Here is a 23436-nt window from a genome sequence, read left to right on the forward strand (position 1 = left end):
TGTGGGCATCTTACATTCATCTTTCTGTAGCCCAGGAGGCTGCCCCAACCCCATCTGTTTGTAATTTCCTGTAATCTCTGCTCTTACTGTTGGGCTTCCCCTCCAAGTCTAGCTTGATCGCAGAGTTACGTTTATTATTATGAAGAAAAATAAATGAGAAAAAAAGAGACGAGTTCAAAAAGTTCGGTGTTGCTGGGGAATCGGCATAAGTGGGAATGGAGGAGGGAAGTAAGGATGGAGAAAGGGAGGGAATGCGACGTCAGATTAAACCTTAGGGTATATTTGAAGGACAGTCGGTGTTGTTAGAAGATCAGTATGACCTGCTCTTTGTGGGGCTGCCGGAGAGTGTGAGTACTAAGATTAACTCTCTCTTAAGCAGTGGCTGCACACTGAGAAATTTAGGGGCTTTTAGTGGGCCTCGAAATACAAGAACAGGAGTAGAAGAAATGGAAAGAAGTGGACAAGAAATGCTACAACAAGCAAGGCAGAGCTTGGCCACTCTGCCAGACTGCAAAGGAAAGGGAGGTGTCAAGAATGGGACACTGGAGACAAGACAAAACAAAACAGAACAAAACAAAACAACAAAACAAAAGAATGTGACACTGTTTTCAGGTCCTGTCATTTAGAGCCACGGGAGATGGAGCAAACATGAAAAGAAAGAGTGGATTTAGTCCACACAGTCGCATATGCCACATGAGAACAGCCAATGTGCTGTCGAGTTTCTGATTCATGAGACCTTGCATTGGGAATACAGCAAAAGCAACAGAGGAAGAGACACAAAGTCTGTCTCTGTCTTACCCATTTCCATGCATGTAGACACACACAAACACATGTGCACACCAAAACCAAAAAACAAAAACAAAACCACAAAACAAAAAACCAAAACAACAACAACAAGAACACTCTTAAAAATAAAATAAACCCAAAGGTAAAACTGGCTCATTGTCATGTTTGAAACAGGTTTGTTTTCCTTTAAGGGAATGAGAAGAGACTTAAATGGTGATCTGAATAATTTCACTACAAAAATAGCTACCATGAATTATGCAAGCAATAACAGCTACGCTTTTTTTTTTATATTAACCATAACAAATCAGACAGCGTTTGTTTACCTTGGAGGGCACAATTAAAACATGTCGCTCTGAGAACATGAGTTCTAATCCCAGGCATCAACAACAACAGCAACAACAATTTACCACAATACTTGGTCCTAAGACTGGGGGCCTGGTTTCACAGAGTCTTCCCAGGCTGCAGCCCTATGCAACCATGGCCGTGCCCCACGACGAGTGGCCACGCCCCCGTGCATGTGCTCAGTTCAGGGGCTCCCTCGTGCCTGTCCTCCATCTTGAGAAACGCTTGTCTTCACAGGTGTGAAATTCAGATTTGCGTTGGCGACTGTAAAAAATCACCGTAAGTAGTGTTCCCATCTCTTCGGAACTCCCAGACATCACCCAAACAAGGAAGTTTCCTTAGGTTTACAGCCCGTAGCTCAGCCTGCGGGGCGGGGGTTGCTCATCACTGGAGGTGAGCCGACCAGCCAAGTTTCCACAGCTCTAAGGAAAAAGGGGTTTCCTCTCCACAGCTGTCAAGGGACAGGAGCAAAGCTCTGCAATCCAGGGATGGCCAAGCAGGCCCCCAAGGCTGTCACCCTGAAGTCCCTGAAGGCTTGTTTCCACCTCCGAGGATCACAGTTCTATGCTGCCTGTCAACACTTCGTTTATCTAGTTTTTGTGGCAAGAAAAATGTCTACTCTAAGTCCCTAGAGTCACTGTCTGAATTTCCGCTCAGTCTAGCTAGTGAATGGTGGCGTCTTTTAGATTGAGAATGGACCGACTTCGGGAGGAATAGATTTGGGAGGATGAAATCGTGGTTCAGTTTTACCCATTTATTTTGAAGTACCTGTGAGAAGTCTAAGTGGAGCTTTCTTCAGACTGTTGTAGTGAGTGAAGAGGCCTGGGGTGGGAATAACTTAATCGATCCCCTCCCCCATAAATGTTAGAGTTGAGTGTGAATTCAGCTACCCCGGCTAGTGCATAAACCCAAACAAAGGATTCGTGGGTACCTTGAAATGCTGGCCGTAATGATCCTGAGTCAAAAGCTGGGTTTTATTCAGTATTCAGTTTAGCCTCCTCCTGTCACAGAGCCTTTTCTTCACATCTGCCATTAGCTTTTCCAGTACTTACAACCAGAGACATCAAGACATACACACACACACACACACACACACACACACACACACACACACACACACACACACAGTGATCTCAAACCAATCCACTCTCTTGTTTCCATTGTGATTATTTCGTGTTAAGGAAGATTTCTTTTTATTTATTTATTTATTTATTTATTTATTTATTTATTTATTTATTTATTTATTTATATTTCTGAAAGAGCCATCTGGGGCCACAGGCCGTTTGGAAATAATTTTATTTTATACGGTGGAAACAAGTAGCAAGAAGTAGAGGGAGCTGTGCAGAAAAGGGAAAGGAGAAGACCGTACAGATGGCTTGTAGCCATGCACGGCCTGTGCAGTGCTCACTGAGGGGACAGAACAACCATTTGACCCATGGAAAGGCTTAGCCTTCACCTGTGGCCTCTGTCCTCACTGACTCCCCACCCTGGGTTGTCTTATATCATCTGTGTTAGCATGGAGTATTTGCATTTTGTTATTGCTGCAAAATATAATAAATTTGGCTTCTGGAAAAAAATACATTCTTTTTTTTTTTTTTTTAAGCAGAGAAGGGGTAAACTGCCTTTTTTATTGTTGTTCTTGGTATTTATACTTTCTCAGGATAATTGATCACATGGTTAAAAAAATACATTCTTAAGACATCAGGGTTTAAAGGGGTTTAAAGCCGGTCACTGTTGTTTTCTGTCCTGGGGGTTTGACCCCAGGACTTCAACCAACGTTATGTAAGTACCGAGTTACTGAGCTATGTCCCCCTGTAAGTCACTTTACATGTGATCACTGAAATTGTTAAAAACAAATCTTCTCATGAACTATGTTTTTAGCTGGACTTGGTGTTCTATAAATGTTAGGACTAGTTTGTTGTAATCATCTCTACACAAGGTTTAAGAAATGATCCCTTCTGTGTGTATGCGTGTACCTGTGATGGTGCAATAACACGAGTGCATGCGCTATGGCTCATATGTGGAGGTCGGAAGACAACTTTCCTGAGTCCTCTCATCCCACCGTGGGTGCCGGGGATTGAACTCAGGTCCTCGGGCTTACAAGGCAAGACCTTTCACCCACTGAGCCATCTCATTGGCCCACATATAGTTTTGTCTGTTTATTCTGTTATCTTAGGCACATTAAGCCTCCTGCCCAATGTAAGTGTAGATGAGTTTATTTCTCTTTTGGAGACTATGTGATTAAATACATGTAAACTTAAAACATTTTAAAATTATTTTTCATCATTGTGCTCCTTTTAATCTCCACTAATGCTTGCTTGCTTTCTTTCTTCCTTTCTTTCTTCCTTTCTTTCTTTCTTTCTTTCTTTCTTTCTTTCTTTCTTTCCTTCTCTCCTTCTTTCTTTCTTTCTTTCTTTCTTTATTTATTTATTTGGTTTCATATTTACTTTGCTGGTCTTTTAGTAGAGTATACTGATTTTATCATTTGCCCCTACCTTTTCACCCATTGAGTTAACGTCTTTTAAAGACTTATTTTTATTTGTGTGTGTGTGGGGGGGGAGGGGGAGTTACATAAGTTGAACCTTTGGCCCCGTCCATGCTGAACGAGTGCTCGGCCCCTGAATTACCTCCCCAGACCCTTTTTCTCTCTCTTGGTTTCAGTCTCAACAAATGAAACAGGCGTGTTTGGCTGCCTATTTTTCACTTAAACACATTTTGCCTGTTTTTAAGCTGAAGAATTTACTGCATTTACATTTAAAGTAGTACTGACCTTTGAAGAGTTAAATCTGGCTACTGCTCAGGAAGGCTGGTCATTTTGTAGGGCAGACTACATTCTCTTTGTTCCCCTTGTCTATGCTCTTCACTGTAATCTGGCTTTCCTTTTATTAGGATTGTTGCTTTTTTTTTTTTTTCAATTCCAGTTTCTTTGTTGTTTGCTTTGAGACAGTGTCTCTTCATGAAGCCCTGCCTAGCTTGGAACTTGCTACCTAGACCAGGCTGGCTCTAAACACAGAGATTCACTTGCCTCTGCCATCTGCCTTCTGAGTACCTGTATTAAACTTGGATGCTATCGTGCTGGGATCCTACTTTCTTTATTAGCTTTTTAAAAAATTATTTATTTATTTTTACACTCCAGACTTTATTCCCCTCCCGGTCCACCCCCTGAGGGTTTCCCTTATCCCCCCTACACTACTGCCCCCGCCCCCGTCTCCATGAGGATATCCCCACCCCACCAGACCTCTAAACTCCCTGGGGCCTCCAGTCTCTTGAGGGTTAGGTGCATCTTCTCTGACTGAACCCACACCTGTCAGTCCTCTTCTGTGTATGTGTTGGAGGCCTCACCTCAGCTGGTGTATGCTGCCTGGTTGGTGATCCAGTGTCTAAGAGATCTTGGAGTCCAGGTTAATTGAGACTACTGGTCCTCCTACAGGGTCACCCTTCTCCTCAACTTCCTCCAGCTTTTCCCTAATTCAACAGAGGGGTCAGCAGCTTCATTGGTTGTGTGCACATATCTGCATCTGATTCTTTCAGCTGCTTGTTGGGTCTTTTGAAGGGCAGACATGATAGCCCCCTTTTTGTGAACGCCCCATAGCCTCAGCAATAGTGTCAGGTCTTGGGGCCTCCCCTTGAGGTGGATCCCACTTTGGGCCTGTCACTGGAACTTCTGTTCTTCAGGCTCTTCTCCATTTCCATCCCTGCATTTCTTTAAGAGAGGAATAATTATGGGTCAGAGTTTTGACTGTTATATGGCAACCCCATCCCTCACTTGATGCCCTGTCTTTCTGCTGGAGGTGGGCTCAACAAGTTCCCTCTCCCCACTATACGGCCTTTCATCTAGTGCCTCCCTCACCCCCACCCCCCCCACCCCTCGCCCTGAGTCCTGAGAGTCTCTCACTTCCCAGGTCTCTGGTACATTCTAGAGAGTCTTCCCTCCTCCGTCCTCCTGAGGTGGCCTGTTTCCATTCTTTCTGCTGGCCCTCAGGGCTTCAATCCTTTTCCTCTATCCAATATCAGATCAAGTTCTCCTCTCCCCGCTCCCCCATCCCCTTTCCCTACCCTGGCCCTCCCTACCTCCCTACTTGTGGTTGCTTTCTTCTCCCTCCCAAGTGGGACCGAGGTGTCTTCACTTGGGCCCTTCTGCTTGTTGATCTTTTTGAGTTCTGTGGACTGTATCTTGGGTATTCTGTACTTTTTTGTTTGTTCTTTTGCTAATATCCACTTATTAGTGAGAACATACTGTGGACTTTTGGGTCTAAGTTATCTCACTCAAGATAATGTTTTCTAGTTCCATCCATTTGCCTGCAAAACTCAGGATATCCTCGTTCTTAATAGCTGAGTATTTTATTGTGTAAATGAACCACATTTTTCTGTATCCATTCTTCTGTTGTGGGACATCTGGGTTGTTTCTAGCTTCTGGCTATCGCAAAATAAGGCCACTGTGAACATAGTGGATCACGTGCCCCTGTGGCATGGTGGGGCATCTTGTGGGTATATTCCCAAGAGTGGTATTTCTGGATCTTTAGGTAGGTCTATTTCCAATGTTCTGAGGAACCTCCAGATTGATTTCCAGAGTGGTTGTGCCAGTTTGTAATCCCACCAGCAATGCAGGAGTGTTCCTCCTTCGCCGCACCCTCGCCAATAAGTATTGTCACCTGAGGCTTTGATCTTAGCCATTCTGACTGGTGTAAGGTGGGATCTCAGGGTCGCTTTGATTTGCATTTCTCTGATCACTAAGGACTTTGAACATTTCTTTAGGTGCTTCTCAGCCATTTGTGATTCCTCTACTGTGAATTCTCGATTTAGTTCTATACCCCATTTTTTGATTGGGTTGTTTGTTTTTTTGTGTGGTTAGTTTCTTGAGTTCTTTATTAGTTCTTTAAAAAGGCTTTATTTAGGGCTGGAGAGATGGCTCAATGTTAAGAGCACTGGCTGCTCTTCCAGAGGTCCTGATTTCAATTCCCAGTACTCCCATGTCAGCCCACAACTGTCTGTAACTCCAGTTCCAGGGGATCTGGCGCCTTCACAGTCATACATGCACATAAAACACTAATGCATATTAATAAATAAATATTTTTAAAAATGTTCATTAAAGCATAACTAGATACAATAAACTTTACATATTCAAAACATATTATTTTTATTGGGCCTGGTAGCTCATGCCTACAACCTTAGTGACTCAGAATTCTGAGACAAGAAGATTGAGAGTTTGGGCCAACCTGGGCTTCATAGCAAGACCTTGTCTTGGAAGAGCGCACCAATTAGTTGTCCATTGTGAAATGCTCAGCCCTGAAAACACACATACAAATAAACTGTATGGACTGAGCAGGTTATATTTAGGAATGTGTGTGTGTGTGTGTGTGTGTGTGTGTGTGTGTGTGTGTGTATGTATGTATGTATGTAATAACAATGAAAAGGAGGCTATTTTGGAAGAGGTAGAGAGAGGTAAATAGGAGGGTTTGGAGAGAAGAAAGGAAGGGAGAAATGTAATTATAATATCAAAATTTATATTTTTAAAAACAAAGCAAAGAAGTAAGATTACTTTGGAATAGAGAGTATGTTTGGGAGGGCAAGTGTGTGTGTGTGTGTGTGTGTGTGTGTGTATAGAGCAATATTTCAGAGGCTATTGTAGTGCTTGGCTAAGGACTGCAATTGGAGAACTGGCTAGGGAGTGAAAGTATGAAACAAGATCACCTTTGTAGTTCTACGGACCTGTTAGTTCAAGCTTCGAGAGGGAAAACTGAGTAGTGTAGAAATTAACTATAGTGGTCTAAATGGTCCTAACCCTCAGGACCTGTAAGTCCGGAGTGGAAGCACTTGGTAAATATGATTAATCTTGAGGTGGAAGGTACCCAGATTATGCAGATGCATCCAGTACCAGCCTTGACTACATAGCGAGTTTGAAGCCCCCCCTTGGTCTATATGAGTTCTAACTGAAAAAAGATAAACAAACAAGCAACACCACAGATACAAAGCCATCCACCCACCCACCCTCCCAACTGAGCAAAAAGAGCTAACTATCCCTTCTCCAGTGAATTATCTTGGTAATACTGATCCATGTTTTCCTTTTCCCTAGTTCTGTTCTCAGTTACTTTATCTAAGTCTCAGCGTAGTTTGAGTCCTCGAACTATTGTTTGACTTTCTATTTCCTTTGACTTTCTGCATGAATCTTACAGCAGTATATTGCTTTCTACCAAAAGCCCACAGAGGTCCTGTTGGGAGTTGGGATTGTGTTAAATCTATAGAACTTAGGATAAATTAAGATCATATTTGATTTTCCTTCCCTTCCGTTGTACGGAACAGGCCGAGAAGCCTTGGTGTCAGCTCTTCTTTAATGGTTTGGTAGGATCTGGCCATGAAGCCTCCTAGGCCTGAGCTTCTCCTTGCCAGAGAGATACTTGATTACTGCGTTTGTCTTATTAATGGCTGTGGATCTGTTTAAATGGACCACATTTCCATTATCCATTCATCAGTTAATAGGCATCTAGGTCGATTCTAGAACTTTGCTACTGTGAATAGACCAGCAGTAAGCATGAATGCATCCCTGCGGTAGGATCTATAGACTCCTTTGGCTGTGTGCCCAGGAGTAATAGAGCTGGCTCATATGGAAAGTTCCTTTTTATGTTTTTAAGAAAGTGCTAACTGATTCCCATAGTGACTGCAGCAGTCTGTACTCTGCCAAACAATGAATAAAGCTCCCCTTTCTCAACATCTTCAAGAACATTGCTGCCATTTGATTTCTTGATCATAGCCATTATAACCAGAGTGAGATGGAATTTCAAAAGACTTCCTATTTGCATTTCCTTGGTGGATAAAGATATGGAGCATTTTTAAAAATAATTATTGGGCCTTTGAACATCTTTTGAGAACTCTAGTTAGTTACAAAGCCCCTCCCCCATCTTTAAATTAGGATGTTTCCTTGTTTTTTTATTTTCCTTTTTTTTTTTTTTTTTGTAAATTCCAAGTATGGTTTCTTTGCTAATCAGAGCAGGCAAGGATTTTGTCCCATTCTATAGGCCGTCTCTTCATTCAGTTAACTATTTCTTTTCCTGTACAGAACTATTTAATTTCTTGATGTCTCATTTGTTGGTTGTTGGCCTTATTTCCTTAGTACTACTTCCATTCAGAAAGCCTTACCTATGTCTATATCTTGACGTGGTTTTCCTGCTTCTCCCTCTTAGAAGTTTCAGGGTTTTGGGGTCTTACATTAAAGGCTTTGATCTATTTTGAGTTATTTTTCTGCAGAGTGAGAGAAAATTGCTTAGCTCCATCCTTGTACAGGTAGATATCCAGTTTTCCCATCACAATTTGTTGAAAAGACTCTTTTCTTCCAATGCACACTTCTAGCATCTTTGTCAAAAACTAGCTGTGCGGGCTTCCCTCTGGACCCTCCGTTCTAGCCATCGATCAATCTGACTGTCTTTGTGTTAGTGCTGTGCTGTTTTTAATTACAATGGCTGGCCTGTAGTATAACTTGAAATCAGACAGATTACCCTGAGACAAGGGTCTCCACTCTCTCCACTTTTACTCAGCAGAGTTCTTGACTAGAACAGTAAGACAAAACAGAAGTAGTCTTTTTCCTCAAGATTGTTTTTTCTATCTGGGGTCATTTGTGCTTGCATATGAATCTTAAGATTGTTGTCTCAGTCTCTGTGAATAATGGTGGTGGACATTTGAGGGAAGGGTGTCACTGAATATGCAGGTTGCTTATGGAAGAACGACGATTTTTCACATTAATTGTCCCAATCTATGAACATGGGAAGTCTTTCCGTCTTCTAGTGTCCTCCTCCAGTTCCTTGTTTAGGGTTTAAAGCTTTCATTGTTGCGGTCTTTCACTTCCTTGGTTAGTTAGTTCATTCTAAGGCATTTTCTAGGGCGTTAGGAATAGAGCTGTTTCCTTTCCTCAGAATGTTTTGTAGGAAGGATACAGCTTTTTATTTAAGTTTGTATCCCACCACTTCGTTGAAAGTGTTTATCATCTTTAAGAGTTTTTAAGCAGAGTCCTGATAGTCTCTGTGTATAAAATCATCATCTGAAAATAAGGATATTGTAACTTTTCCCTACTGGTATCCTTTTTGTTCTTTCTAGTTTTATTCCTGATCTGGGTGGAAATGCTCTGAGGTGTCCCTCGGTTTTCTATTATGTGGGCTGTGGGTTTGTTATATAAAGCCTTTCCTATGCTGAGATGCATTCCCCTTGTTCATAGACTCTCTGAGATTTTTGTCATGAAGGAACATTAGGCTTTGTCAAAGGCCATTTCTTCATCTCTAGTGATGATCATGTGATTTCAGTTCTTGGGTCCATTTGTGTGCTGATTTGTGCAAGCTGAACTATTATTACTCCATCCTGTAATGAAGCCATAGTTCATCATAGTTAATGAGATATCTGATGTATTCTTGAAAGTCAGGTTGTAGGTAATTTGTTAAGATTTTCTTTTCATTTTTCATCATGAGGGAGATTGATCAAAAATTTTCTTTTCTTTGTTTTCTTTTCTTTTTTTTTCTGGAGCTGAGGACTGAACCCAGGGCCTTGTGCTTGCAAGGCAAGCACTCTACCAGTGAGCTAAATCCCCAACCCCAATAATTTTCTTTTCATATTGTATACTTGAAAATCAGTTAGGAAGGGATCCTTTTGTTATCTTTTGTGAATAGTCTGCAAGTCGCTGGTGTTAGTTCTTCCTTATAGGCCTGGTAGATTTCAGCAATGAATCCATCTGGGTATGGAATTTTTTTCCATTGGGAGAATTTCTTTTTATTGCTTCTTTAATTTTGTTGCTTTTTATAGAGACTTAAATTGTTTATATTGTGGTTTAATTTTGGTACGTCATATATGTTGGGAAATTGATTTGTTTCTTCTAGATTTTCACATTTAATGGACTGTAAGTTTTTTCTTTTTTCTTTTTCTTTTCCTTAAAGATTACACACACACACACACACACACACACACACACACACACACACACACACACACATATATATATATATATATATATATATATATACTGTTGCTATCTATCTTCAGACACACCAGAAGAAGGAATTGGATCCCATTACAGATGGTTGTGAGCCACCATGTGGTTGCTGGGAATTGAACTCAGGACCTCTGGAAGAGTAGTCAATGCTCTTAACTGCTGAGCCATCTCTCGAACCTGGACTATAAGTTTTAAAGATATCTACATAATGATTTTCTGAATTATTTTGATATCTGTTATGAAGTCTCCAGTTTTATCTTAATTGTACTAAATGGAGTTTTCCTTTTAGTTTGGCTAAGGGTTTGTCAGTCTTGCTTTAAGAACAACTCATTCTTTTATTAATTTTGTGTATTTAATTTTTCCTTTTTATTAATTTCTACCTGATCATAATTACATCTTTCCATCTATTAACTTTGAGTTTGACTTGTTTTTGTTTGTTCAGGCCCTACCTATGGTGCGGCCATTACTTACTGGAGATCTCTGGACTTTTAATTAGGCACCTTTCACTGCAAACTTCCCTTTTAGGACTGCTTGCATTGTGACCCAGGTTTTGGTATGTTGTGCTTTTGTCTTCATACAATTCTAGGACTTTTACATTTTCTATCTTGATTTTTTTCAATGACCGATTTATTACTCAATAGTATGTTTGTCAGTCTCTATGAAGTTTCTCTTTTTATTGATCTCTAGTTTTGTTCCACAAAATTCTTTATTACGTAGGCTATAAGAAATTGTCTCAATTTCCTTATAGTTGTTGTGTTTTGACTTGTATCTGTTATCTAGTTTGGAGAATATCCCGTGGGCTGCTGAGAAGAGCATGTTTGAATGGGATGCTCTGCAGTTTAGGTGGAAAGTTAGGCCCATTTTATTGATTTTATTGAACACGCAGATGTTTCTATACTTCTTTTTGTCAACATTACCTCCATCGGTGAGGATAGTCTATTAACATCACCCTCTATTACTGTGCTTGAGATTAATGTCTTTAAATCTAGTAATATTTATTTTCTAAGATTGAGTGTAGCTATGATTGGGGACTGTTTAGAATTGTAGTGCTCTCTTAATGGACTGTTCTCCTAATAATTATGAAGTGAAGACTAATTTCTGATGATTAGTCTTGGTTTGAAATCTGTTTTGTCAAATATTAGGATAGTGGCAGTTGCCTGTTTCCTAAGAGCGTGTGGTTCCATTCTTTCCCCAAGGTTTTATCTGCCTTTGATGGTGAGGTGTGTTCCTTACAACCAACAAATAGATGGATCCTGTTTGTAAATCCAACTTGTTAGTCTATCTTTTGAGTGAGAAATTGAGACCATTAACATTCAAGAGTTACTGTTGAAATGTGTATGTTAATCTCTGTTATGTCATTGATCTTGTAGTGTTTGATGTTTTTCCTGTTCCTCACTTGTCTAACTGTACTAATGTTATTTCCTGTATCCTTGTGGGTGTGCTTTACCTTTTCTTTGAAGGATTCCATCAAATATCTTTTGTAGATGGCTTAATGGTTATGAATTACCTTAGCCTATTTTTTATCATGGAATTTTTCCCCCTTTCAGATATTACAGTGTGGCTGGGTATAGAGGTCTGAATTGGCAGTTGTTGTTTAGAACTTGAAATACATCCTTCCAAGCCCTCCTAACTTGGGAAGTCATTGTTGATAAGTTTGCTGTTATTGTGATGAGTACACTTTTATATGTAGTTTGGTGTCTGTTGCAGCTTACAATCTGCTATCTTTGTTCTATTTATTATTATAACTATGATGTGAAGAGGTTCTTCTCTGGTCTTGTCTCTTTGGTGTCGCTAATTCTTGTACCCAGATGGGCGTCTTTTCTCTTAGATTTGGGATATTTTCTGCTGCAATTTTGATGAGAATTCTTCCTCTGCTTTTAGCATGAAGGTTTCCTTCTTCTATGTCCATGAATCATAGATTTGGTCTTTTCATAGTGTTCCATATATATTGAATGTTCTGTTTGTAGGTTTGCTTTTTTTTTTAAATTATCTTTGACCAATTGCTCTCATTGTCTTCAAGTTCTGATATTCTGCTTTCCCCTTCACCTTTCCTCACCTTGGTGAGGTTTCTCCATGGAGTGTATGTGCATTGCATGCATATGAATGTAGGGTGTGCATCTGTGCACACACAGAGACCAGAGCAAAACACCAGATATCTTCTCTATTTTCTAATTTACTGCTTTAAGATGGATCTCTCACTGAATCTGACCTCACTTTTTGGTTTATTTAATTTTTGGTAGGATCCATCAATGCTGTACTTAGAAGCACACATAGCCATGCCCAGCTTTTTACATAGGACTCAAGCTCAGCTCCTCAAGTCATGCTTGCAGAGCAGCTGCTCTCCCTCACCAAGTCATCTCCTCAGACCCGTATGGCACTTCTATTCAAATATTGAGTTTCTTATTTCCATTCTCTCAGTTTGACTTTCTTCAATATTTCTATATCTTTGTTGGATTCCACCTTCATATCTGAGATGGTTTGTATATGCTCAGCCCAGGGACTGGCAATATGAAAAGGTGTGGTCCTATTAGAGTAGGTGTGGCCCTGTTGGAGTAGGTGGGTCACTGTGGGTGTGGGCTTTGTCCTAGTTTCCTGGAAGCCAGTATTGTGTTAGCAACCCTCAGATGAAGATGTGGAACTCTCAGCTCCTCTTGTACCAGGCCTGCCTGGATGCAGCCATGCTCCCACCTTTATGATACTGGACTGAACGTCTAAACCTGTAAGCCAGCCCCAATTAAATGCTGTCCTTATAAGAGTTGCCTTGGTCATGGTGTCTGTTCACGGCAGTAAAACCCTGACTAAGACGATATCCTATATTACATTTCTTATTTCACTCACTTGTTCACATTCTCTAGGAATTCATCCAGAAATTTGTGTCTTCTTTGGTTTCTTTGAATATGCTTACAGTCATTCTTTTGAGTTATCTAGCATTCATCTTATCCAATCTTATTGGAAGCCACTAATCTGTGAATTGTTCAGTTTTGGAGGAGTTGCACTGGTTTTGTTTTTCCTTATTTCTTTGGTTGGGCTTTGGGGCTTACTCGCTCACTCGTCTAGGATCAGGTGGTTGGTTGGGTGCTTTTAACCATGCATAGTCTTTCAGTATTCAACTGTAGATTCAGGAGCTTAATACTTGCTTCTCCCTAATTCTTTTTTTTATAGGTGAGCCACCATGTGGTTGCTGGGAATTGAACTCAGGACCTCTGGAAGAGCAGTCAGTGCTCTTAACCACTGAGCCATCTCTCCAGCCCCTCCCTAATTCTTTATGCTTGCTTAATTTGTGGAGGCTTCCCGCCTCTACCTATATTCTCTTTATTGGATCTTTGACCTCATATTCTATAGATATTATAAAATAGTCATTAATAATGCTTACTTATTCATTTTTCCTCTCTTGGGGATCCTTTTTCAATTACTTTTTTTCTTAACACTTCAACCATCCCCTTCCTCCAGGTACCCCCCCCCCAGTTCCCTCCCTCTATCTCCAAGAGGATGTCCCTGCCTCTACCTGCCAGGGCTCCCCACTCCCTGGAGCCTCTAGTCTCACAAGGGCTAGGCACATCTTTTCTCACTGAGGCCAGACCAGGCAGACCTCTGCTGTATATGTGTCAGGGGCCTCATATCAGCTGGTGTATGCTGCCCGGTTGGTGGCTCAGTGTCTGAGAGATCTCAGGGGTCCAGGTTAGTTGAGACTGCTCATCTTTCTATGGGGTCACCCTCCTCAGCTTCTTCCAGCCTAATTCAACCATAGGGGTCCCCATCTTCAGTCCAATGTTTGGGTGTAAGTATCTGCTTCTGTCTCAGTCAGCTGCTTATTTGACCTCTCATAGGACTGCCATGCTAGGCTCCTGTCTGTAAGCACATCATAGCATCAATAATAGTGTCAGGACTCAGAGCCTTCCTTGAGATGGATCTCAATTGGGCCTGTCACTAGATCTCCTTTCCCTCAGTCTCTTCTCCATTTTTGTCCCTGCAGCTCTTTTAGACAGTAACAATTCTGGGTCAGAGTCTTTGACTGCGGGATGGCAACCTCATCCCTCCACTTGATGCCCAGTCTTTCTACAGGAGGTGGACTCTACAAGTTCCTTCTCCCCACTGTTAGGCATTTCATCTAAGGTCTCTCCTTTTAAGTCCTGAGACTCTCTCACCTCCCAGATCTCTGGAACTTTCTAGAGGGTTCCCCCCATCTCCCACACCCTGAGGTTGCATATTCCCATTCATCCTGCTGGTCTTTAGGGCTTTTCTTCTGTCTCCCCACTCCCCCATACCTGATAATGTTCTCCCTTTTCCCCCTCACACTCACCTCTCCCACCTAGGACCCTCCCTCCCTCTGCCTCCTGTGATTTTTTTCTCCCTCCCAGGTGGGATTGAGGCATCCTCACTTGGGCCCTTCTGCTTGTCAACCTTCTTGATTTCTGTGGACTGTATCCTGGGTATTCTGTACCTTTTTTTGGCTAATATCCACTTATTAGTGAGTACATACCATGTATGTTCTTTTGGGTCTGAGTTACCTCACTCAGGATGATATTTTCTATGAGTTTCTCTGACCTGCAAAACTCATGAGTTCCTCGTTCTTAATAGCTGAGTAGTATTCCATTATGTAAATGAACCACATTTTCTGTATCCATTTTTCTGTTGTGGGACATCTGGGTTGTTTCCAGATTCTGGCTATCACAGATAAGGCTGCTATGAACACAGTGGAGCATGTGGCTCTGTGGCATGGCAGGGCTTCTTTTTGTATTTGCCAAAGAATGAGAGGTATAGCTGGCTCTTCAGGTAGATCTATTTCCAATTTTCTGAGGAACCTCCAGATTGATTTCCACAGTGGTTGTGCCAGTTTTCAGTCCCACCAGCAAAGGAGGAGAGTTCCTCTTTCTCCACATCCTCCCCAGTATCTGCTGTCTCCTGAGTTTTTGATCTTAGCCATTCTGATTGGTGTGAGGTAGAATCTCAGGGTTGTTTTGATTTCATTTCCCTGATGACTCAGGACTTCGAACATTTGTGATTCTTCTGTTCTGGATTGTCTGTTTAGCTCTATATTCCATTTTTTGAATGGGTTTGGTTTTTTTTGAGGTTAGTTTCTTGAGTTCTTTATATATTTTGGATATTAGCCCTCAGATGTGGGGTTAGTGAAGTTTTTTCCCCAGTCTGTAGGTTGCCGGTTTGTCCTATTGACTATGTCCTTTGCCTTATAGAAACTTTCCAGTTTCATGAGGTCCCATTTATCAATTTTTGATCTTAGAGCATGAGCCATTGGACTTCTGTTTAGGAAATTTCCCCTGTGTCAATGAGTTCAAGACTCTTTTCCACTTTTTCTTCTATTAGAACCAGTGTCTCTGGTTTTATGTTGAGGTACTTGATCAGCTTGGACTTGAACTTTGTATAAGGTGACAAATATGGATGTTTTTCCATTTTTATAATACAGACATCCAGTTAGACCAGCACCATTTATCAAAGATGCTTTCTTTTTTCATTGTATACTTTTGGCTTCTTCGTCAGGGATCAAGTGTCCATAAGTGTCCCACAATTTTTGCTACTCCATTTTGGTCAAAGTAGGAGTTGAGACTAGGGACTTTGTCTGTCTGTTTTCTTCTATATTTTAAATTTTATTTGTGTGTGTGTGTGTGTGTGTGTGTGTGTGTGTGTGTGTGTGTGTGTGAGAGAGAGAGAGAGAGAGAGAGAGAGAGAGAGAGAGAGAGAGAATGCATGCATGTGTGTGCATGAATTTCCTGAGAAGAGGATGTCAGATCTCCTGAAGATGTAGTTATGGATGGTCGTGAGCACCCGTGTGGGTTCTGGGAACTGAACTTCGATCTGGAATAGCAGCAGCAGTCTCTTTTTTTTTTTTTTTGGTTCTTTTTTTCGGAGCTGGGGACCGAACCCAGGGCCTTGTGCTTCCTAGGTAAGCGCTCTACCACTGAGCTAAATCCCCAGCCCCCTACAGCAGCAGTCTTAATTGCTGAGACACATTGCCAGCCCCAGTAGACGGAGATTCTTCAGTGAAGACGCAGATGATGTTCATAAGAAACAAAATGGAGCATGGCTGAAAGTCTCTAGTAGTAAAGACTGTAGCATTTGCTCCTTTATGGCTTTATAATTATTTCTATCATTACCACTTATTTTTGTTGTCTTCTTCATGAGTTTTCTTGTTTGTTTTTAAATACTTCTCTCTCTCTCTCTCTCTCTCTCTCTCTCTCTCTCTCTCTGTCACACACACACACACACACACACACACACACTCACACACTGGCTGAATTTATAGGTTCTTTGAAAGTCCCTTGGTATGAAAATAACATTCTTTAAGCTTTTTTCTTTCATTTTGTTTGGATTGTGTGTGTATACATGTTCTACAGCACAAAAGTGGCAGGTCACATGAAAACATATGGGAGTTGGCCTTTCCTCCCACCACGTGGCTACCGGGGGATTGAACTCAGGTTTTAAGGCTTGGTAGAGGATGGCATTTTTCATATGTAACCCATGCATTTAACATCTTGGGTTATTTCAAGAGAACATTGCAGAACATGGTGAGCCATGTTACCAACCCAAGATCATCTCATGATACACTGACAAAATTGAGTATCTGTTCACTTACCACTTGCCTGTCCCCCTTTTTCTTACCAATAAGAAAATGTCTGTGAGTGAAATGCCATGGTTAGCTTCTGTAAACGTCCTTAAAGTAAGGCAGAGTCCTCTCCTTTGTTCTCCTATTTTCTGCTAGCCGTAACTTGGATGAGAAAGGTGAACAGCAAAGGGGAAGACAACTGAGTTCTTAATGCCATTGGGAAGCCACATGCCCCTCCCCCTCTCTCTCCTTCCCTTCAGATCCATGGTAAAGACAGGCCCCAGTTACTCAGTCCGCATCAACCTCAAAGTCCCCTTCCTCCTCAGCCTGAGTAGATGCTGGTTACAGGTGCGCAGCACCATGCGATTACACTGAATTCTCATTGTATGATCTCTAGATGTCGACAAAAAGGAAAGGAAATGTGTATTTTTTTTTCAGCTGCGCAGATAACCAACAGAGGAAAGTGGATCTCTGAGTTAAAGGAGAGCTTGATTTAGAGACAGCCAGGGTTACACAGAGAAACACTGTCTCAAAAACAAAACAAGACGAAACAAAACTTTATCTTTTCAACTGTTACTGTGTTTGAATATTCTACGGTGCACAGTTAAAGCTGACTGTGACCATCCCGCATGGAGAGTATACTGGATAGGCTTATGTCAACCTCACCAAGCTAAAGTCACAAAAGGGAACCTCAACTAAGAAAATACCTCTATAGATCCTGCTATAGGCAATACTGTCGGGCATTTTCTTAGTGATTGATGGAGAGTACCCAGCTGTTGCCTGGTGTTCCCGGGTTCTATAAGAAAGAAGTCTGAGCAAGGTATGAGACACAAGCCAGTAAGGAGCACCCCTCCATGGCCTCTGCATCAGCTCCTGCCTCCAGGTTCCTGTCCGTTGCATTCCAGTCTTCACTGCTTTTGGTGATGGACTATTCTACGGAAGTGTGAGCTAACTGAGTCCTTTCCTCTCCATGTTGCTTTTGGCCATGGTGTTTTTTTGTTTTTGTTTTTGTTTTTTTTAATCACAGTAACTCCAGCTATGGCAGAGAGTAAGAAGGGAAAGGGACAGGAGGTTGGGTTTCGCACATTAGGAAGATGGCATTTTTCATATGTCACCCATGCATTGAACATCCTGAGAGAACATTGCAGTTAGATACTGTGTGATTGGTGCTTTTAGCACCTTTTGGTTGACTAGGGTAGAGTTGTGGTCTCACTTCAGAAGTGAGAGAACTCTACCTGGCGTGGTGCAGTGCCTACAAACGGTATTCGGTGAGTGAGTGAGTGAGTGAGTGAGTGAGTGAGTGAGTGAGTGAGTTGGGCAGCTTGGAGGAAGCTTTAATTCCTCTGCTGTGAATCCCACATTTCGTCCTTGGTTGTAAATGTGCGTTCTTACCTATCTATCGTTGGTAGAATTGTCCATGGATGGCAGGCTAGAGGAAATGAACAGGAGCTACCTTAGGTTCTGATTATTTTATTTGTCCTTCCAGCAAAAGGGTGAATCATGGAAGAGACCCAAGCTGAGTCTACTGGCAAGTCAAGAAACACAATTGAGAATGTCAGTCTATGGATAGAGCAGTTCTTCAACTACAAATGCTACATCACCCTCCTGACTGGCTGCTACAGTTGCCAGTGGCAATATGGAGAGTGGGAAAAGCCAGAACTTGGATCCTGTTGCTGCTCCCGGGTACAGAGATGGAAAGAAGCTAGACTACACTTACTTAGGTGTGGGTGTGGGTGGGTCCCTAACCACTGCAGAACTCATTGGAAGTCCCAAGGCTGGGTACAATAAGCTCCAGTTTTCCCATCAAAATATTGTGAATGCCTAGAGCCAGAGTAGAATGGACTTGAGGTCTTCTTTTCCTCCCTTCTTTTTCCCTTTCCTCTCTTTTCTTTATTGCTTCTTTTGTTTTCTGGAGATCAGATCTATGGTTTTGTGTGCCAGGTAAGAGCTGTGCTGCTGACCACCTGGCTAGCCCCTCAATTTTATTTCCTTCCTTTTTCTTGATGTCTCTTTTATATAATTCATTTACTCATCCATTCTCTCATTCACTTTTACATTTATTCATTGAATTTTGAAGAAGACTTGGATGCCACTAGATGTTCACAGGAGATTACAAGAATGCCCATATCTTTCATTTTCATTTTAAAAATTTTATCAATAGCAGTCCTTGTCTGAGTCTTTATTAATTTTTTTACATTTATTTATTGAGGGAACACATTTGTAGTGATCAGAAGACAACTATAGGAGTTGATTTTGTCCCTTCACCATGCAGGTTCGAGGGATTGAACTCAGGTCATTAGACACCCTTAACCTCTAAGTCATCTCAGCAGCTCCCTCAACCTTTAATTTTCTGTTCTTTGTCAGTTTTCAAGGGGAAAAATTATGTTCAGGGAGGGGGGTGATGGGGGAGAGCAGATAGGAAACCTAATCAGTAGAAAACAAGGTTTGCTCCTGGCCAAGCAAGCGCTTGATTTTCACTAACAGAACTCTGTGAAACTGAGTGGTAGCATGAAGCGTAGCCTAAGGAAGCCTCTCTGTCTCTCTAAGCAGCATGTACTGGGCCCTCTGTGATCTCTGTGGTGTATTAGACCAAGTGATGAGCACATGTAGGTGACAAGGGGGACAAATCATGCACCTTCACATGACTGTAAGCATCGTCCAACTAAAGGCTACTGTTCTCAATAATTTGATCTCTTCTTCCTTGTTATTGCACTTTATAACTATGTATGTCTTCACCTGCCTAGTTGTCTATCTTTGGGATTTTGATGGTTGTGAGTCTAAAGGCCTTGCACAGGCTAGGCAAGTACGTTACCACTGAGCTATGCCTCCAGTCCTAGGTCTCTCATTTCTTATGTCTGCTTTGAGTAGTTAAAGGAAAGCATAGGAGATGGGGGCCTTCCCTGGAGTGATGAAGAATGCTCTTCTCTTCCTTCTATTTTTCATGCCCAGATGCTTGGCTTCTATTCTAGTTATAAATGTGCTTCAGGCATGGTCTATTTACAAAGAACTTGTGTTCTGCTGTGGGAAAAGGAAAATACATCCACATTCTAGCATTGCAACAAGTGTATGCATCACACACAGGCATGTATTAAGGGAGAGGTCACAGGGTACTATTTAGAAGGTGAAAGGGGATTCAGAATTGAATATGGTGTGAGAAGTTATCTCAGAGGAGTCTAAGCACATAGGGAATCTAAGCACATAGGGAGTCTAAGCACATAGGGAATCTAAGCACATAGGGAGTCTAAGCACATAGGGAGTCTAAGCACATAGGGGGTCTAAGCACATAGGGGGTCTAAGCACATAGGGAGTATGTGATTAGTAGGTTTAGGTGGAGCAGAAATGAATAGAGAAGTGCTGGCAAATGAAGTTGTAGAGGTGAACAGGTCAGATATTGTGTAATTTTGAGAACTTACCCCGGTCATATAGGAAATAAAGAATACCTAAAGAGGCTGGGATGTGACTCAATGACAAGCATGTATGTAGTGGATATGGAGCCCTGGGTTTGATCTCCACCACCAGAGAGTTGCAACATTTTAATCTGAGGACACGGCCTGAGCCATGACTTGGAATGGTTATTTGTATGTATGGAGGCTGTGTCAGAAGGTTGTAGGAAGGCCTCTGCTTTCAAAGGGAGACAGTGGCAGTGTGCCAAAGGGGAGGTGGGTGGTGTGGATTAGTGAAGGCAGCCATGGAGAAAGATGGGTGGATCTGACAGACAGTTGCTCGGGAAGGAAGAATACGATCACCTGAGATCTACAAAGGATACAGAGCAAGGAATAAAGGGAGGCGGCGTTGAAAACAGCAGCCCTTGTGGCAGTCTAGTACAATGGTAGAAACACTGGCTCGGAGCCTCGGAGTGTGCATGGTTCTAGTTGTAATTGTCACTTGAACTGGTTATGAGACATACCCCACTCTCTCTGTAGCTGGGGATTAAGTAAAGTCCCTAGATGATTTTCAAGTCCCGTTTTTCTCCAGATGGAATATAACTTAGAGGAAAAGACCACCAGATTCAACTTACGGCTCTGTTTCTGACCATCCCTAAATTAGTGATGGTAATTAAGAGATTAACATCTCTGTGCTTCAGAAACCAAATTAGGGAGAAATTAACAGCAAAGCCTACCACGGAGTTGCTATGAGAGTAGGAGAGGTATCATTAGAATATCCTTTGAATTGGGTTTGCTGTACTGTTACTACTCGATGGTTATTATCACTGTGGTGCTCTCAGGGTTACTGGCTTTGGGAAGCTACACGTAGAAAAAAATATATAGAAGATTATTCTGAGTTTGGGGTGGAGGGCAGGGAGAACTAACCAAAAATCTGCAGATCAAAAAGCACAGTAGTGTGTCTAAGGAGAATTAGATTTCCAGTGCTGAATTTAGGGACATTTAAAGGAATAAATAATAATTAGGATCAGAAAAGAAAATTCATATGAAATTCTAAAATCTTTACATTAGGCTAAAAAAAATTCAAGCTTTAACCTATATACAGAGAGGAACTCTTGAAAATTTTCAAGCCAGAATAGTTATGTGATTAGAAGAAGAGAGACAGGTTTATCTAGCAGAATATTATTAAGTATATCAGATATGCCATACTAGCCAAGAGACTTTTCCGGCCTTTCAGCAGCTTACATTCTAGTGGGCTAAGTTATGCAATAAATAATAGATGAGAAATGCTCTCAAATAGTAAGATCTTTGAAGATGAAATAGAAAAAAGTATTAGAAAATGGGAAGGGGAGTGGTTAGCGAACTCAAGGGAAGCCCTTTGATCCATCTCCAGATGGAGAGACGAAGCCAGCCTTGTGTTAGGACAAACGCACCCCAGGCAGAACTGCCGAGTATCTTGCTCCTCCTGAGGAAGGATGAAGTTTGATGCGTTATAGAAACAAAGCAGCTAGTGTGGCTGGTCTCTGGGAATGGAGTCCGTGGAGAAGAGCTGAGGTAGGGGATGGGCAAGTACTGATCCTATACAACCATGCGGGCTGTGGAAGACTGTTTGGCTGGTGACCGTATAACAGCATAGGGAGTCCTGGGAGGGTTTGAGCAAGGCAGAGACCTTTGATAACGTGCATTTTTAAGGTATACTGAGGTTCTGTGGAGGACTATGTCAAGATGGAGTCAGCTGTGTCTACACTCTAGGCAGTGTTTGCTGCCTCAGTACCCACGGGCCTCTCTCTGCAGCCCAGCAGGGGACCCATTCTCCCTGTGCTTGCTGTCTTACTTTTGGTTCCTACTCCTTGTAAAACCTCGGATTATTCTTGCCTAGGGAGGGTTATGTCCAACACAAAAGCAGTACTGACCTTTGGCAAATGTTTACAAGAGTTATCGAGGTAACATGAGCAAATGGAGCTAAGCTACACTTCTTTCTCTTTCCAGAAAGAGCAATTCTTCTTTTTGTGCCTGGTAACTGCATTCATCTTGTCTGTGCTTTTTCTGTTCGTCTGGGTAGAAACCTCCAATGAATACAACAGCTTTGACTGGTGAGTGCCGTTTTCTGTATTTTTATTGGCGAATGGACTCCTTCACAGGAGAGCGGCTTGTCTTTCCCACGTTGAAAAGATCCAGTGGTTTAGTAGGAAGGGCAGACAGAAGTGGGTTTCGCACAGCTTGTGGGTAAGAGGTGTGGCTCTAGGGTCAGTAGTCAGATGCTCGGCACCCTAATTTGCAGCTCCTCCACCCGTGCTTGCCCAGCGCGCTGAATGCCAAATGGTGTTCTCAGCTTCCTCTGTGCTACCAGCAACCCCAGCCTCGGACGGGATCCTGTCCTCCTCCCTCCGGCGTCTGATTGCTCATGTCCATACGTCTTGCTTGTCACGAATGTCCCTCAGCCCTGCATTCTCTGCTTTTCCTACAGCCTTTGCTTCCCTCTTTTGTCTATAGGGGTCCCTTGGAACTCCGAACACAAGTCACATATCCCTTCTCAGCTCCCCTTCATGGCTAGGCTACTCCGGACCCCAGCTTTCTTGCCCGATGCACCTATCATTTTGTAAACCTAACCCGTTATTTGGTGTTTGTGGGAGAAGGCGAGGCCTCCTTTTTTCTTAGTGAAATGCAATTTATTTTTCTCTTTATAAAAGTTAAATCTAGGGGCTGGAGAGATAGCTCAGTGGTTAAGAGCACTGACTACTCTTCCAGAGGTCCTGAGTTCAATTCCCAGCAACCACATGGTGACTCACAACCATCTGTAATGAGATCTGATGCCCTCTTCTGGTGTGTGTAAAGACAGCAACACTGTACTCACATATATAAAATAATAAACAGTTAAATCTAGTTGGCTATTTTTAACGTAAAAAATGCAGAAAATTAGGGCTGGAGAGATGCTCAGCTGACCTCCCAGAGAGCCAACCCCCAGGACCCATACGGTAGGAGGGGAGAACTGACTCCTGCAAGCTGTCCTTTGACCTTCACACACGAGAGCACACGCACAACAAATAGACTGTATTAACTTTTTTTTTTTTCGGAGCTGGGGACCGAATCCAGGGCCTTGCGCTTGCTAGACAAGCGCTCTACTGAGGTAAATCCCCAACTCTGTAATAACTTTTTAAACGCAGAAAATTGGGAAAATACATTTTCAAGTGACAATCGCAGCCTAGCTTTTTCCTGTGCTTATTTTTATTTTTTATTTTTTTTTGTTCTTTTTTTTTTTTTTTTGGAGCTGGGGACCGAACCCAGGGCCTTGCGCTTGCTAGACAAGCGCTCTACCACTGAGCTAAATCCCCAACCCCTCCTGTGCTTATTTTATACCATTATGTTTATACTATTTTTTATGACTTTGCTTTGAATTT

At 42.0% G+C, this 23436-nt stretch overlaps 1 protein-coding gene across 4 annotated transcripts in view; it reads left to right on the plus strand.

The window, feature by feature from the left end:
• Window positions 1-1318: 1318 nt before the first annotated feature.
• Gdpd4 (glycerophosphodiester phosphodiesterase domain containing 4) overlaps window positions 1319-23436 on the plus strand; it is a 109153-nt gene continuing 87035 nt past the window's right edge. For 3 of the 4 annotated variants that reach the window (XM_087589436.1, XM_087589433.1, XM_087589435.1), the window contains exons 1-3: window positions 1334-1407; window positions 18142-18338; window positions 22028-22131. In XM_087589436.1, coding sequence (XP_087445562.1) covers window positions 18156-18338; window positions 22028-22131 — 287 coding nt within the window. In that variant the 5' untranslated portion in view covers window positions 1334-1407; window positions 18142-18155. 4 annotated transcript variants of the gene reach the window in all.

The sequence above is a fragment of the Rattus norvegicus genome, chromosome 1 (assembly GCF_021556685.1).
Source record: "Rattus norvegicus strain SHRSP/BbbUtx chromosome 1, alternate assembly SHRSP_T2T, whole genome shotgun sequence".
In the NCBI taxonomy this organism is placed as follows: domain Eukaryota; kingdom Metazoa; phylum Chordata; class Mammalia; order Rodentia; family Muridae; genus Rattus; species Rattus norvegicus.